This window comes from Microchirus variegatus, assembly GCF_963457635.1.
Source record: "Microchirus variegatus genome assembly, chromosome: 13".
In the NCBI taxonomy this organism is placed as follows: Eukaryota; Metazoa; Chordata; class Actinopteri; order Pleuronectiformes; family Soleidae; genus Microchirus; species Microchirus variegatus.
The window spans coordinates 10,919,087-10,936,696 of record NC_139814.1 but is presented as its reverse complement, the minus strand read 5'-3'; the positions used below and the strand labels follow the sequence as shown (position 1 = coordinate 10,936,696).

Genomic DNA, 17,610 nt, shown 5'->3' with positions numbered 1-17,610 from the left:
TCTGATTCCATGGGAACGGAGTTAGTGTACTGCCAAAGCTCCTGTTACTCCAAGTGCAAGTGTGTATGTGAGTGTGTGATATAACCATCAGCAACTTTACAGTCTTTCCTCGGAGTGTGTTGTGTGTGCGCTTACTCTTTTTCTGTCTCCGTCTGCCTCTATCTCTCAGGGGTAATTACCTGTGAGAACATTGTACTTTAATGGCGGAGAGACGAGAAATACAGGAAGACAGGGAAGCAAAAAAACGCAGAGTAAAAAGAGATATCCGTATCTTTCTCTCAGCGGTGTCGTGATTACTGCAGCTGGCATGCACAAAAACATGCTCTGTCTCTAGTCCGTGTTGGCCATGCCCAGATGAAGTTATCATGAATTTCCAGGAAGTGTGTCAACGTCAGGACTTCATATTCAGGAAAAACGTCAGCCTGAGGTGCATTGTCTTCTCTGTGTTCCAAACACTAGCTCCAACATTCTAAGCCTTGACCTGGACTGCACCTCAGTCTTTTTTTTTTTATTTCACTCTGGTGTAGCAATTGCTCCCATTGTAGATTTCAATCCACAAAATTGTAATTGATGACAGAGAGGACAAGATAATGCATTTATGTAACTGTGCCAGCTAGAGCAACGGGTTGAGTGTCAGAGAATTCATTTGCAGCCATCTTGATAATTAATTGTTGGATGTGTTCACAGGAAATTGTGTGGTAGTACAATTTGTTGTACAAAATGCTATAAATGCACTGGTTCTGCTCCTCACAGTGCCAGGACTTTTCTTTGTGCCATTTTTGTGCTACAATTTTACAACTTTTTGGTTATTCCATTTATCATTATTCCAAAAAGCCTGACACTAGTTGGTTTTCTTTCATACATGACTAGTTATTGTTAAATTACCACTACTACATGTGTGGTACTACATATTGGAACTCCCCTCCTTAAACTTATTCTGATTCAGCTTTTCATACCTTTCTTACCCTCTCCCTGATTTACTCCCTTTCCTCTGCAGAATATGACAGACACTTAGCAGCTGCAGTGTCAGCAAAGAAAACCATGGCGACAGCATACCTGGAACCAAACCTGAATCATGCCCTCGTCGGAGCCGCCAAATCGCGTCTTAGTGCAGGGGGGTCAGACCGAACCATAGCCGGATCTGTGGACAGGGTTCTCAAAGTCTTCCATCACTTCGAGACCAACACTGAGAACAGCTGCTGGTCGTCAAACATCAGATATGGAGATGCAACTGATGTCAGGGTAAGAAGAGACACACTTATTTTATTAGCAAAATATTAGAGACATCTACTTAATCTCGCAATGCTTAGTTTAATGCTTTGGTGGACTATTTGCTATTTCAGTGATTATTCTGAGCAGCAGGATTGTGTATCTGGGATCAAACTAAGTAAATTGCTGTGGTTATGTTCATGGTAATAAATTAAGTTGATTCATGTGTTATAAGTAGGTGTACAGCACATACATTAATAGGCTCAGTTCAGTGTTAGTTTCTAGCTTTTAAAATTGTGTATCGCACATTTTCACTATTGTGGCTGTGACTGTTTTTTATCTGTAAAGTAGTGATTTTAAGTGTTAGATAATTGCAGTGGACTGTTTGCACCTGCTCTATGGTGCAGTATTCACCCAGCAGATGTTTTAAAGAGGGGATTTTTTTGTTTGTCCTTAGCTCAGGGTCCCGTCTGTCTGCTCTAATAAAAGACACTGAGGACAATGACAATATTTTGCTTTCAAACACCTGTAACCGCAGGACACCATGTGTGTTTGTACAGTGTGTGTATTTACAGTCATGTTTACTTTTAAATTTGCTTCCACATTACATAAACTACCTTGAACATCTCCTCCTCTCCTCTCTTCCCTTCCTTCACCCTCTCCTTCGGTATCTGGGTCAGACCCCCTAGAAAAATACATGGTTCTCTTAGCATTTACAGGTGTGTGTATGATGTATGTCAACTTCATCTCAAAATGAACATGAAATGAAATCACACACATTCACACATGGATAGTCTGATGCCCTTGTTGACCTGAAAGAAATGTCCAACATACATCAGCACAGTTAGTAAACTGAATGTTTGTGACTGTCTTTGTCCACTGTGCATTTCTGTTTTGTGCTGGGTCAATCGAGGTAGTACCGAGTTTTGTCCTATTTACTGAGATTCATCAGGTGCTAAATGCGATATCTGCCAAATGTTTTGCTTTTCAATTATGAAACTTTCCCTCTTTGTGTGCAGGGAATCATCCAGAAAATTCTGGACATTCATAAAGTGCGCTGGACCTCTTGTTTTGGCCTGCGGCTCAGCAACTGCCAGTCCAGAGACCAGGTGCACTGGCTCCACCCAGATTTAGGCGTTTCTCACGTTAGAGAGAAATATGAACAGGCACGACCAAATGAGGAGTGGAGGTAAGCGAGGAGTGTTTGTGTTTGTTGATGCATCTATGTTTCAATTTAATGAACAACTTCCTGAGCCACAGTTACAGTATGTCCTTTTTTGTAATATGTGTTTCTGTCGTGTTGGTCATTTGTCACACTGCATGGTCTGCCCAACTTGCTTGCCCTTTGGGGATTAATAAAGTGTTTTATCTGCAGATTTAATATCCAGTGTGGTAGATGAGCTTTACCTGAGACTTAAGGGAATAACAGTTATTTGATTTCCTTCCGTGAGATCCTGAGGCAGGTGTTCTGTCTTTCTGAGAAAAAGCTGAGGATACATTTTACACACAGCTTCCTGCCTTCATGATTTATTTGGCCTTGTAAATTCAGTCAATTTCACTCTTTCCTCAAACAGCAGCCTGCCCCATTGTACACCATAGGAGCTGAAGTGATTCATTTCCACAGTGTTGTATACAATAGTGTGAGCGTCTGTAGTGTCGTGATGGGAGGGCTGGCATTTGTGCTGCAGTTCGGCTGTGTTGATCTGGCAGTTTGGATGTTAATGCAAAGATATATATTAACTTTATTGTGGCAGCCGTGGTGCTTGTGCTGTTATGAGGTGGAGACCTTTTGCACTTAGAGAAAGAACCAGATGCCTCCTTTGTAAAACCAAGTCAACATCTCTCTCTGTCTCTAATCTTGTAGCCAGTCTCCTTATTTGCATTCTTGCATGTTGATTATTTTCTGTCTTGCCCTCCTTATGTCTGTCTCTTTCATTTCCTTTGCTGGCAGGTCTACTGCTGAGCAAGTGTTTTCATTATCAATTCAATTAGATTATGTTTTAATACAATGAAAAAAAAGTAAATCTGGTTGCTCAGGCTGTCTACCAAACATACCTAAAGCACATTTGCCAAATGCAAAATTAAAATTGATTCCAAGGCTTTAACCACATAAAGATATTACCATCATTTCTTTAGACAATAGAGAAGCATCAAGTCATAGTTTTTTTTCCCCTGCTCTGCATAATATTCAGTCTTACCTTTTTCTTTTCCACTGAAGGTATGAATTAAGGATCCGGTATCTTCCAAAGGGCTTTGTGCAGCAGTTTGCAGAAGACAAACCTACACTCAATTACTTCTACCAGCAGGTACCTACACAGACACATAAATGCTGAGAGGCACCCAGACACACAAACAGATTTCATTTTCTGCCAGCAGCCAATACTGAGACATATGGCATTGTAGCAAGACTGTGAGTGAGTGCGTGTGTGTGTTAGCCTGTGGGTAATCTTGGTTTGTAGGCATGTCTGTGTGTGAGATGGATGGCTCGCCTTTTGTCTCTTGGAGAAATTAATGTTTTAATAAACATATGCTGTGTGTTTGTGTCCTGCAGGTAAAGAATGATTACATGACAGATATTGAGGACCGGGTAGAACAAGATGTAGCTCTCAAACTCGGCTGTCTAGAAATAAGGTAAGAATTGTCAAAAGTTTCGATACACTGCATATTGTCAATTTTTACTACTCTTTCCTGTTTCCGAAGTCTTTGATCCTAAAATTGATTTAATTTGGTTTTTGCTGGACTCGCATGCACAGTACATGATGTATGCATCAACAGAGATACGTCTCATTCACTTTGAATGGAGCAATGTCAAGTGACACTGAACTGCACTGTGGGTCTGATGATTTTGCCTTGCTCGTGTTGCGTGCGGTAGAAGTTGAGAAATGTTCAACTTTCCAAGCGTCAGCCAATCCAATCAAATTTTGCAAACATTCCAGCACAGCTACTAGCCAATAAAATCATGTTCAACATTTAGCTCAAACACTCTTAGACAAGACTTTCCCCCCTGTTACTGGGAGGTTCTTGTCACATATTGCCCCCAACAATGGTAGACATTTTGGACCTCACATCCCAATCTCTTAAGCAACATCAGCAACTCTCGACATGTAGTTAGGCATGACACATAATCTCCAACAGCTACCACCAGCACTGAGTGACAGACCCACCCACTGTCAAGCAATGTGTACATGTAAATCCAGTGTTAAAAGGACTGTTTGCATTTCACTTCACTTTTTTGTTTAGTTTTAAAAAGTGTTTTCTCACCAGTTGCTCAGATAAATTTGATAAATCTATTAATTAATACAAGCTACAAGCTATGATTTCACGCCATTGTGTTTTTTTTCCTCTGAATTTTACAATTGGAATATAATTAGAAACTTGACAAATAAATATTTAATATCTATTTTAATGTTGGAGTGTGTGTGCGGTGAAAGGAGCTGACCGTGTTCTCTCTCTCTCCGTCTCTCTGTCCCACTGGTTTCAATTTCAGGAGGTTCTTTAAAGAGATGAGAGGAAATGCCTTAGATAAGAAATCCAACTATGAACTACTGGAGTGAGTATTTTCCTCATCAGCTTCAGAAACACAGACCACATCTTTTCATTTTTTGTGTGTGTATACCAGGGACCATGAACATAAAACAGTATTTCAGCATTAGGTAATCTAGTCTGGTCATATTTGTAAATGTGCTTTGAAAAGCTACAGTCTCACCACAGTCTTCTGTTGCCTGTATGTTCCTAATGCAGCTCTTTGCAGCATTCCTTCACGTGTCCACTAAAGCTCCATACTCATTCATTTTTGACTGGCTGCTCTGTCTTGTTTATGTCATGGGTTTGTCCACTAAAAACTTTCCTCAAAGTGGATGTCTTTGAAGAACATGAAAAAACTGTGCCCCCAACAAGGCTGGACTCTAATGTGTCCTGATTCTAATGAGCTGCCCTCTCCCAGCAAAATCTTTCTCACTGTCCCTCGGACTAACAAGCTTCAATTAAATGAGAAAAAAATGCACACTGTTTCTCTATTGAGCCCTCTTTGTCCTGCTTTTTCATCCATCTGTCCCAGTCTGTCTCTGTCTTCTTGATGCTCTCATCCTCTTCTTTTGTCCTGTTTTTCAGCAGGGTTATTCTTGTCTCTTGTTTTGTGTCTCTGCCTCGCAGCATCTCCTGTTGACTGGAAAAAGATGTTGTTTCATGCACATTATCAACCAACAAGGGAAGGAGAGAGGGAATGGGCAGTTGGACTTTTGGTTCACCAAGTTAACTGGTTATGTGTTGCGTGTTCATGGATAAAGATTTTCAGTACATTTTGGATCGAGGTTTGGACCTTAAAAGTCATCAAGGAATTGTTTATTCATCAATTCATTCACCTACATTTTGTATTCGTCCCCAAAATGAAAGACTATAAGTAAGAACTTTATTTTACCGTCCATATCATATCTGGGAAAGAGTCTTACTATTTGGTGCATCTTATGGGTAAAATATGTTTGCCTCTATACTGTGTGTAGTTACATTACATTAATATACTTAACGTGTATAAACTAAATCTCATTTTCCCTCTAATTGGCGATGAGATGTCTTGTAAATAATTTAAAGTAGTGAAAGTTAAAACGTAAGCATTTCTTTTCCATAATGTTGTTTAAATATTGTATATGGCATATGGTTGTGATGACTTTTCCTGCGTGCTGCTGTTGGTGACCAGCCTGCTGCAGTTGGCAGTAAAACATGTGTTTTTATGAAGTAATGCAAAGCTCTTAATCAGTGGACTTTTGGCTCTGCTCCTTCTCTGTGGTGGTAATTATAGTTTGACTTGACTGATATTTGACCTATGTTGGAGGAACGGGGGGGAGAGAAAGGATGATGTAAACCTCACTCTCCCTCTTCTCTACTACTCATCTTTTCTCCAGAGGAGTTTGAGTCATTAGCTGGCTTCCCGTATTCATCGTTCTTTCATCTTTGTATCTGTAGTCTCTCTCCCTCTCTCTTCTATCCCCTCCATCTCTCTCTCTGTTTCTGTTTTTCCTCAGCCCTCTGTCTTAGGAAAAAATGAGTAGCATTGTGAAGTCAACACTTAGTCATCGTTCTCTGTTTCAGTTTTCTGACTGCCTCTGGCGTTCACTCACTGTGTCTGTGTGTAGCTCTTCTGTCAGCAGAGGAAGAAAATAAGCTGCTGAGATCAGATAAATACAGCAGTGCCTGTCAATTAATATTCCTGTGTAATTGCAGTATACTAAACATTCTCCTTTATCTTTGCTCTGCCTCCGTTTACAGGAAAGACGTTGGTTTGAGGCGCTTTTTTCCAAAAGACCTGTTGGACTCAGTCAAGGTAAGAACGATGAGTTTTATATTCCTTCCTCTTAAATCCTTTGTGGAAGAAATAGTTCAGTGAGAGAGTTTCGCTGAGTAAGTAGTCCTCTCCGTGCAACTCAGCAGCTGCTGTCATAGTGCTTCATCTACTCCACTGCAGTCGCTTGGTTACCCGAGTGAATCCAAAAGCTGTGGTTTTGTCGGCTTTTCGCCGTTATCATAGACTGCACATGGCTGCTTTAAGTAACAGCTTCTCTGAGCCAGTTTTTGAATGTGTTTCTCAGTCTTTCGTCACACTCAGTCTGACCTGATGTGAAGTGGCACAGGAATACTTCCTGGATGAATGGAGATGAGTAAGACAATGAATTGGAAAATAATGTCATTTATTGAGCTAAAACATGTTACTCCATCCTAAACATTTACTGTAAGTTAGTATAAATCCAGTTTCCCTATCCCTATCCTGATATTTTATAAATATCTGTGGACCAACATGTTGTTATAACGGCACAGATTCCACACAGCTTGGATAGATATTGTATGAACATAGTTGTGTGTTTCGTTTGCCTTGTCGTATTTTGAAGTACAAGTGAATTGTGTCAAATTCAAATCTTCAACATCCCACATTGGAGTTATAATCACATATATGAGCAGTCAGGTTAAATAAGGGCAGTCCGTTTTGTGTCAGATTCTGGTTGAGTGTCTGTGTTTGACTCCTGGGTGTACTTGCATAATGAACCGTGTCCGTCAGTGATAAATTTACGGCACGTGTTTAAGGGGCGGGTCTTCGCGCGCGTGTGTGTGTGAAAGAAAGGCCCAATGAGCCGAAAAGGTCTTGCTGTCAGCAGGCGGGCAGACAGATGCTCTGCACAGGGACAGAAACTGTGTGCGACCTTCAGGTCATGTTTAAACCCACTTTCTCTTTTCGACAATGAGGAGGGAGGGGGAGGCGACAATGTGCATCTTCTATAGGGCCCCACCACACCCCACTCTGCCTCACCTCACCTCACCCCCACTCCTGTCTGTTAAGCCCTGCTGACTCCCCCCCTTCAGCTGCTCATGTTATTTCTCATGACGGTTTTGTAAACCATGAAACACACAGTGACTCAAAACACACATAGTGTATGTGCAGTGGAACATTTTACTTCAATAGAGGCTGTTCCTAATATTTGAATTCATTTTATGAAATTATTTAGAAATAATTTTGGTATACAACATATTTTATTAAATGTTTAAATCTAAACATACACAAAGTAATGGGTATTAGTACCTTACATTGAGTATCCTCAAATGTAGAGTTGCAAATATTAATCGATGAATCAATTATAAGTAAATAATTGTCCACTATGTGTTTCTTAATAATAGAAGCTCTGATGTTTCAGCTTCTTAATTGTGAACATTTTCTGGTTTATTTGCTCCATATAACATATAAATCATCATCATTGAGTGTGGTTTGTGGACAATTTGAGAACATCATTATTTAATGGACCAAGCATCTAATCTATGAGTCCAGAAAACAATCCACATATTTAATTGATTGTGACAATAATCATTAGTTATGAAATGTAAAATAGGTTTAAAAAACAACAACAACAAAAAAGCATATAGTATACAGTGATTGGATTCATGTGTGCAGCTATTATTACAATCTGTATTTTAACATAGAAATGCACAAACTATTGAAAATAATTGAGAGATTATTATTTGTTATTATATAAATAATATGTCAAGCAATCTGACACATCTGCTGCTCATTCTGTGGCACACATGCATGGATTTGTTTCAGACTTAATGTGTAAAAGTGTGTGTGATACAGAAAGAGCCCAGCTGTCATTTACGTTTCTGTCGTCCACTGGGTTGAAAGAGAATGGTAGACATTTAATGGGATTATTCTTCCTCAATGGACTCCACTGCTCACATAGAGAGACACACACGTGCACACACACATCAGAGCAGATGGCTGTGGTAGTAAACAGTGACTGATGAGAGTGGTTATAAAGAGCAGAGTCTGTTCATTCATATTGACACGGCTGGACACCAGGTTGAGCAAAACTGACCTTTAGTTTGTTCGGAGCTGTTTGGAGTTTGATTAGCTGCTTGAGCTGCAGCATCTGTCTCATCAGAGCACTGTGACACGCTCAGCTACTTTCACACTTGATGAAAGCAGACAGTGACACAAAGATGTTTTTCACAGCAGGCATTTTGACATGTGGATGTGGGGAAAAGCACAGGTGTTCCTGATGACGTTAACGACGGCAAGAGTGCCATTCATTGATTTCATTATTTACACCTGTGTTGCTTTGCTTGATCAATATGTCCAAATGTCACAAAAACAGACATGGTTCAAAGAAAATCGAATTGGTTTAATATGCAGTACATGTATTACTTGACAAGAAAGAAAGAAAACAATAAATATATGTCTACATTCAGTGTCTCTGCATGTCACTGATGTAGCAATAAAACCCTGAAATATTTTCTGGATGTAGAAGGGATTTAAAGGGACTTATTTATTTTTAATCTTGAGGTTTTTGATTCAATTTGCTTTGGAATGGAAAGAGACCAGGATTAGTATTCCTGTTGTCTCTAAATTGAATGTTGGTTTAAATGCTTTAAAACAAGATCACCAAGGTTTTTGACCAAATTAAATCTATTTACATTTGGTTATGTAGATTTAAAATGCACTATGTATCAAGATGATCTGCTAAAATACTGAACTCTTTGTAGATTCTAATATTCTTGCTAAGCACCAGGATAAAAAGCATTAACTTAGATCAATGGTCATGTAACCGAAACTAAACCAGCAGTGTCACATGATCATCCTCCAAGGATAACAGTAACTCCTGATCAGTAAATATTTTCTGCAGATGTAATGACATGACCCATCTACACCTTTATAACGGCAATATATCAAAGTTAAGGTTCACATTTATTTCCAGTCAGATGTAATTGTGCCGTTTGAGTGAATATGTCAGACACAATAAAGGCTTTCAGTGCTGTAAGAATGATCTAAAGCAGTTATACCAGCATGACACTGTAAGAAGTGGCACAAATCCCAGCAGAAAAGGAAACATACACGCAGCTGTCATTCTTCAGCTCATTAACATACATTACCAATAATATATAAATGTACCCAAGTTTACCAATAATAATAATAAAAAAAAGATCTTGTCTAAGTCCCTTGTCCAAGCGGACAGCCTGATGTGATGAGAGAGGTGATGGCTACGAGCTAAACTTCCTCTCAGGAAGGGTGGACACTTGAGACTGACGATATCGCTCTTCGTGTGTGTGTGTGTGTGTGTGTGTCTGTGTGTTGTTTTGAGGAATTCTAGGAATTAAAGTGGAGATCCTATCAAAATCAAGAGCATGTAGAACACACAAGTACACACACAAACATCATAATATTGAATCAGAATCAGAATCAGAATACTTTATTAATCCCCGGGGGGAAATTGCAGGTGTGTGTGAGAGAAATAGTTTTTTTTAGTCATTCTGGAGTAATGGTTTGACGGCTGACAATGTAATTATGGAATACATATTAAGACTATCAAGGATTTGTATTTACAGATGAAGACAGGGGAAAAAAAAGAGTCACCAGTCCTTATCTGAATGATTCATTCCCCAAATGTACACACACTGGTTTATAGATACTGAACATCATCAAGTAATATACAGTTTAGTAATATTCAGATTTCAGATAGTGTAATGACCTGAATGTGATGCACCAGTTTACTGTAAAACCTGCATTTTTTTTTTGTTTTTATTGCAAGACGAGTTTGTACTGCACTAAATCCTTTCTAATCTTTTCTCTTAATCTATATGTGAAGAGCTATTTATAGCCTCGGTTTGTTTATACAGTCTTTTCACATTAAATGCCAAGTGTGTTTGTTGGTTTTGGATCATACTGTCACCTTTGTGTCGCTAATGTACATAGCTAAGATGATAATGGAGGGATGAGGTCAGGGTCAAATGTTATCTGGTCAAGGTTTATCTAAGTCATTCTGTTTTATAGATATACATCAGATATTGAGGATTATAATCTACGTATATGGCATGCTGTGCTTTCCTGTACATGTATGTGTCTAAAATGAAGTATAGAGAGGATGGGTATGATGTTCCTAGATGGATTTTGTTTCCCATCTGTCTCCTCTGTGATGACATAACAAACCCACATTAATCAGATGGAAAAGGACCATGGGATTGTTATTTCAGCATGGATGAATACTGCTGTCGCTTTGAAAACAAGCACTTAACATGTTGTGTCGTGTACTCTCAGTTACTGTATGAATGGACAGACTCGCTAATGTTTAACAGAGTGTTTAATAACAGAACCATTGTGTCTCTGTTAAGATATTGATCCGGACTGAGAGTGCTGAGGTCAATTCGATTTATGGTAGTGGAGTGGACTAATTGTCAATCAATGTCTTCCTCTCTTATAGTCTGTGTCACTCTTCTCCCATAGACAAACACACATACTCTTTTAACACACTTTCCTCTCCCGTTTGTAAAATGTGCTGCTTGAAGTGATTTTTTCATCCCGATGTGTCTCATGTTTTCGCGGTCCTCACTCTCTTCAGGCGAAAAGTCTCCGTAAGTTGATCCAGCAGACCTTCAAGCAGGTAGCCAATCTCAATGACGAGCAGTGTATCCTGAAGTTCTTGGAGATACTTGTTCCAGTCTACCGTTACGACAAGGAGTGCTTCAAATGTGCCCTTGGGGTACGTTTACTCTTGTGTTCACTGTGTTCTTGTGTAGTCTGACAATGAGCTCTGGTGGTTAGTTGTGTTAGGTTGACCCCTTTTGGTAGCATCAGGTTTTGCATGTATCAAGGATGATTGCTGTCCCACAGAGAAGAAAGTAAATGAATGATAATTGTTATATTTGTGTTCTTCTCTTTACGACTCATTTCCCTTAACTGGTTCAACCCTTTTCTTCTCCTAACAGTCCAGCTGGGTGATTCAGGTGGAGTTAGCCATCGGGCCAGAGGATGGGATCAGCTACCTCACAGACAAGGGATCCACAGTGAGTTTGTTTGAGCAAAACATTGCAAATCAGAAAGTTTATCACACATCAATGCTTTCTGCTGATAATGTTTTAAATCCTTATATCATTTAAGCCAAGTATTTTCTAGCTCAGGCTTGAGATAACGATCACCACTCAGTTATTTCATTATGAGTTGATATGATTATGTTTTTCAGAGTTATCTTCATTGAATTTCTGCTCTTTCTTTGTTTCTTTTTTGTCTCCAGCCTACCCATCTAGCTAACTTTAATCAAGTTCAGTCCATCCAGTACTCGTCAATGGAGGAAAAGGACAGGAAAGGCATGCTACAGCTTAATGTAGCCGGAGCTGTGGAGGTACCAACCTGTCTGTATTATAGGAACTCAAAATAGTAAACATTGTTGTGTGCTGTGGTTGAAAACACATAAACGGCTGTCAATCTAAGGAAATGTGCAAGCTGAATTTATGATATTAAAGATCAATTGAAAAATGTTGAGTCTAACCTGATGACAACTCTGGCCTCTAGTGGACAAAGAAACCCTGTAATCTGTGCTCACCATATAGCATATGTCTGATACTCATGTAATTATTTTTAATAAGCTTTTGTAGTATTGGGTTAACTTATACACTCACTGAGCATGAGTGTAATGAACAGCTGTAAACTCCTGTGATGTTTTGTTTCTGTTTCATGTGCAGCCTCTCACAGTTACAACCATGTCACTGACCATGGCGGAAAACATGGCGGACCTGATAGATGGATACTGTCGCCTCGTCTCCATGGAAACTCATTCCTTCATCGTCAGAGTTCAGAAAGGTATGAAACTATAGCTAATGTAGAGAAGTTGTATATAGAAATGAAATATATGAGCTTTGCTATTATTTGCCGTTTTCTCAGTACTAGGAAGTCCAAAGTTTGAATGTTATATACACGGTGTATTTGTATGTATAGTTATACAGTACATGCACAATTAAATCCTTTTAGCCCTGTATATTTTCTTTGTATTAATCATGCTGAGCCTGATGATGTGCCTTTTTGTCCTCTAGAGGGAGAGAGAGCGCTGCCGTCCATCCCAAAGTAAGTCCCATTCTTATTATTGGTTTAGCAGAAAAATACTACAATAACACTGTGAAGAGGTTTGTTGAACATGTTGATTGTATGTTTATTGTGTGAGGTGGCTTTCCTTTTGGTTACCAACATATTGTTGTACTGTTATCTAGATTTTAAGACATCAAATGTAAACATGAGTTCTTCTAAAGAAACCAACACCTTCAGAGTTTTTAGAATTTGACAAGAGTGAGAGATCAATTAAGGCCAGCTTGGTTATATTGATAATAAATAATCGCTTAACTCTTCTACCAGCATCTATATGTACACAGTCTTATGTGCAGTTCAGTCACAGCTTCAGTTGTTATGATTCAAAAACCTTTTACTAGTTTTTAGTCAGCGCAGTTTACATCTCTCTTTGTCTTCTTTAGTTTTTTCCTACTTCATTGGGTCTGTCCCTGGTCAAATATGGAGATAAGTTCAGGAGCCAAATATTTTCCACTTAGGGTTTTTAAACAATCTCCTCCTCTTTCTCCCTTTGCTCTCTGCCTCTCCTTCTCTCTCGCTCTGCCTGTTGTGGTCTGTGATGTAAAGATAGAAGTAGAGCACCAATGAGAGAGTGGGAGAGAGAGCGAGAGAAAGGAAGGGAGAGCACGGCAAAGGCAGAGACATAACTGAAGTAGTATAGGATTAGATTACATAAAGTAACAGCAGTATTTACTTTTTCATTGTATAGCCCACTTGTTTTACATTTTCCAGAGAAATCTGTTGGTGAAAACAGTTGATATGTTTTCATTTATCACTGGTATGTTTGTTTTGTGTTTCCTGAGGGTTAACCTCTGTGGCTGATGTGTGATTCTTGTCTAAATTTACCATGTTCTGTGTTTTTCCCCTCTCTCCTCTAGACTGTCTAACAATGAGAAAAAGTTGGAAGCAGTCAGGAGTGGAGTAAGAGCGATCTCCGTCTCAGGTAATGAACAAAACATATTTGGGATGAAATGAACATCGTCTGTCTTTAGATGCAACTGCTCTCTCTCTCTCTCTCTCTCTCTCTCTCTCTCTCTCTCTCTCTCTCTCTCTCTCTCTCTCTCTCTCTCTCTCTCTCTCTCTCTCTCTCTCTCTCTATCTCTCCCTGTCCTCCAACATCTGTTTTTTTCTCTCAGCCATTTTTTCATCTCATCTCTCATTGTTCTCTCCTCTGCTGGGACTGCCTCTCCCTTTCTCTCATCTCATCCCCTCGGTCCCTGCTTTCTTTTGTTTACTTTCTCCTCTTCCCTCTCTCTCTTTTTTTTTAACCACCACCACCCTCTCTACGCTCACTCTCATCCATTCACTGTGTTTTCTTCTTTCACACTGTTGTCCTGTTTTCCTCACCCTCTTATTGGCCGAAGAACTCGTGACATCGACATCTCCTAAGCCAACCAAGGCACGACGTTTCCTCCTCCCCTTTGTCTTCTGTTCAGATTCGAAACCCCATGGTATCCTCCGCTCTTTTTGGAAAGTTAGTAGAGGAGTGTATCCACAAAATTGTGATTGGACAAATAAAATGCAGGAAAACAACATTGGAAGCAACCTAAAAGTTTACAGAAGCCATTTTGACATGTTTTAGTCGAAAAAACACACATTTACACCTGTGATTTCGGATTTCGTAATTTTAAGGATGCTCTCTTCTACTTACCTGTATTTGTACATGGTGCTTGGGTGCTATAACTTACACTAAAGGAAACCGCATTTAACCGAGCTGATGTGCATTAAAATGCTTGGGAAACAAATGACAAAGACGGAAAAATGGTATCTTCTGTAAACCTGGATTTACTGTGTGTGTTTTTTAATGCACGTTTTTGCAATTTAACTCTTAACATTTTGAATCAGTATTTAGTTAAGGTCTTGATACATTTCCCTCCCTGTGAGCTTTAACATACTGATGTGAGGGGAAAACCTCTCTGCTTCTGTTCAGCCGAAGCCTGTCTTGCAGAAGCCACAGATTGTTATTTTTAATATTTTTTTTTTATTTCAGTCACTTCAAAGAGGCAGATCTTTATGCATAGCAGAGTAGTGAAGCAGTGAGGAATCAAGATTTGTGTTTAACCTCTTGAGTTTTTCCTCCTGTTCACCTTTCAGCTTTTTTTTGTTGTTAAGGCGGATGACAAGGAAACTTTTGTCTTTTGGAAAAAAATTTTTAATTTATTCTACCAGATGTCAATTCATCTCCTTACTGTGTGTCTTGCTCTCCGGCTGACATGTTAAGTGGTCAGAACGTGTCCTTGTGTCTATCTGTGGCTTTGGCAGCAGTTTGACACCAGTAGATCTCAGTACTGCTGGATCTGGACAGCAGCTGGTTTGTTTCAGAAACCTTGACAAGCAATTCAAGATTTTCAGACTATGGCCTCTAAATGTGACATGTGACACACAATAGAAATGTAAATGTTATCTTAAACAAAGGAGAATCAGTAGAGCTGTTCCTGGTCATAAAACCATTTTAAAACAATACATTAAATAAACTGTTTTCTAGTTATGTGATCTGATCATTTTGAATAGTTTTTTTCCATCCACCTGTCCCTCCTGTTTCTGAGGTTCATCTACGTCCTGGTCACATTAATTAATTATATCCCTAGAATTTATTATTATATATTACTGAGAAATAATATATAATTTTATATGTTTAACGTTTTATTCAAAATCTTAAGTTAAACACTGCAGAGCTAATTGGATACTACATAAAAACAGATGCATCATGATGTATGGCTTTCTTCATTTTACTGTCATGTTCTTCTGCATTATTAGAGATTCTGACTCAGACTTTGTTTTTCCTGAGATATTTTTGAATCTAAACTAACTGCTTGCTGACAATTTGGTTTTACAAATCCTGAAGCTTTTCATCCTCTAACTTCTCTCTTCTCTGCCCTGCTCTCTCTCTCCCTCTTTTCCTTTCTTGCTCCTCCTCTGCTCTCCCGTTTCCTGCATGCTCTCCTGGACTCTGCAGAGGATCTTAGTGGTGATGGTAAAGTTACACTGTTGTTCTGTCACTCTGTCTATGTTGTTCCCTCTTTCTTGTGCTGCTTCATCAACTAACTGCACCCTCCTGGGAGAGGGGAGCATGTGTGTGTGAGTGTGTGTGGGTTGATGTGTTTGTATGCATTCCTATTCCTTTAACAATAGCTCTGTATGTATGTGTGGTTTATTATGTAATGATCTGTTGTTTGAATGATATAAAAATGATTATTTAAATCTGTTGTTCCTCATGTTTCAGTTACTGGAAACATGTTGAATGAATCACCGGCTGCTTTAATGGGCTTGATCTTTTAGTAGCTACAGTGGCTTACTACTGGAGTATTTTGTTTTTAAAATGTTTGTGCGTTTGTACCCGTCTCTATTTGAGATCATTTTTAAAGTGGATTACCACTAAATTTGAAATATGTCTTTGTTTCACCACAGAGTGAACACAAAAAAGCAGAACTTGTAAATTAAGCAATATATCTCTTTAAGGGAATTCCTCCAAACCCATTCTCTCTGTGCGCACACACACACACACACACACACACACACACACACAGAATCATGCACACGTGTACTTGCATACGTTCATACACACACAGTGAAGTAGGGAGAGGTTTGCTGGATCTGAGTGTGGGTGCATTCCTGGCTATAATGGGCTAACTAGATCATACACACACACACACACACACACACACACACACACACACACACACACACACACACACACACACACACACACACACACACACACACACACACACACACACGGAAAGAGACCAAGAGTTAGACCAGTCAAACTTAAAAACCATCTACTCTGTAGAACAAAAACCACATGAGCCTGTAAATGCACCAACAACAATGGACTTAACAGTTTAAACTGTGAGAAATGGTAAATATCTTTGTAAAATATTTCTTAATATATGGACGCACAATAGAGCTGCAGATTTAAAGGGGCAATAAAAATGTCAGAAAATAACTCACATGGAAAGAGTGATAAAGCTGACTGGGGAAACACACTATGGAAAGATTGAAAAGCTTTTTCTGTTTTTAGAATATTTTATTAAATTAACAAAAGCAGATGAAAACCACGTTTTGTTCAATGCTACGCTGTGCTCATGATCCGTCTTTCTAGTAAAGCATATTTGAGTAGCAGCTTTCTTTATAAATCATGCACTGAATTAGAACACGTCATGCCTCCTTGAATTCCTTTCATATAAGCTATTATATTATACACGCTGCACACAGTAAATAGCTGCAATAATGATTTAAAAAAGTATTTGGAGGATTTTTTTGGTAAATAGAGTTACTTAAGAACACTGACACCTCTTGTGTCTGTCATCTTGTGCAACTGGAACCAGTAGCCAGTTTGCTTAGCTTAGCATTATCAGCAGTCAGCTTAGCATACGGACTGGCAGCAGAGGCAGTCAGTCTGTCTGGTCGTGAAAATTGAGATATAACGTCTTGAGCTTGAGAGAAAACCTTTAGGGATACTAATTAGCAGACGGCTGGAGCCAGTGTGGTCGTTCAGTGTTCAAGCTAAGCTACGCTAACTGCCTCTTGAATGTAGTTTCATCTTTACCACACCAATGGGAGAGTGGTATCCAATCCCACATCCTACTCTTCATTTCCCAGTGCGTGTTATTAAAGGTCAAACAACTGATAAAAGACCAGCCTCATTTAAGATGAATGGTTGTATTACCCTAACCCTTGGTTTGGTTTTAGGAGACATGGAAACCAGTTGAAGTGGGAGAAGAACCAGATTCTTGCTGAGTCTCAGCAAGAAAGCATCAAAGTACTACTTTGTCAAACACCGAGTAAAATACAGATTTTCAGATTCATTATGACTGGCAATTTTCCAGTGTTTCATCCCCCCCTCAGTAGAGCTTTCTCTTAGCTTATTCTGCATGGCAGGTTGTGTGGAATCATCTCCAGAAAATCATCAGCCACTTAGAGAAGGATTTCTAATCAATTTGGGGACGTGTTCCCACAAATCTCTACTCGAGTGGCAAGGCTGTTTAGGACAGCAGATGTTTGACTCTGGTTTCCAACAGCTGAGTCTGCACACT

General features: G+C 39.2%; 1 protein-coding gene across 3 annotated transcripts in view; it reads left to right on the top strand.

Moving 5' to 3' along the window:
• Window positions 1–1,026: 1,026 nt before the first annotated feature.
• Window positions 1,027–17,610, top strand: part of ptk2aa (protein tyrosine kinase 2aa) — a 32,515-nt gene continuing 15,931 nt past the window's right edge. For 2 of the 3 annotated variants that reach the window (XM_083899799.1, XM_083899798.1), the window contains exons 1-14: window positions 1,027–1,242; window positions 2,229–2,398; window positions 3,428–3,515; window positions 3,761–3,840; window positions 4,697–4,759; window positions 6,472–6,526; window positions 11,079–11,219; window positions 11,446–11,523; window positions 11,751–11,858; window positions 12,199–12,316; window positions 12,547–12,577; window positions 13,453–13,517; window positions 13,939–14,025; window positions 15,531–15,548. In XM_083899799.1, the coding sequence (XP_083755925.1) occupies window positions 1,042–1,242; window positions 2,229–2,398; window positions 3,428–3,515; window positions 3,761–3,840; window positions 4,697–4,759; window positions 6,472–6,526; window positions 11,079–11,219; window positions 11,446–11,523; window positions 11,751–11,858; window positions 12,199–12,316; window positions 12,547–12,577; window positions 13,453–13,517; window positions 13,939–14,025; window positions 15,531–15,548 (1,303 nt within the window). In that variant the 5' untranslated portion in view covers window positions 1,027–1,041. The remainder of the gene's footprint in view (window positions 1,243–2,228; window positions 2,399–3,427; window positions 3,516–3,760; window positions 3,841–4,696; window positions 4,760–6,471; window positions 6,527–11,078; window positions 11,220–11,445; window positions 11,524–11,750; window positions 11,859–12,198; window positions 12,317–12,546; window positions 12,578–13,452; window positions 13,518–13,938; window positions 14,026–15,530; window positions 15,549–17,610) is intronic. The other variant, XM_083899800.1, reaches the window with a different exon arrangement.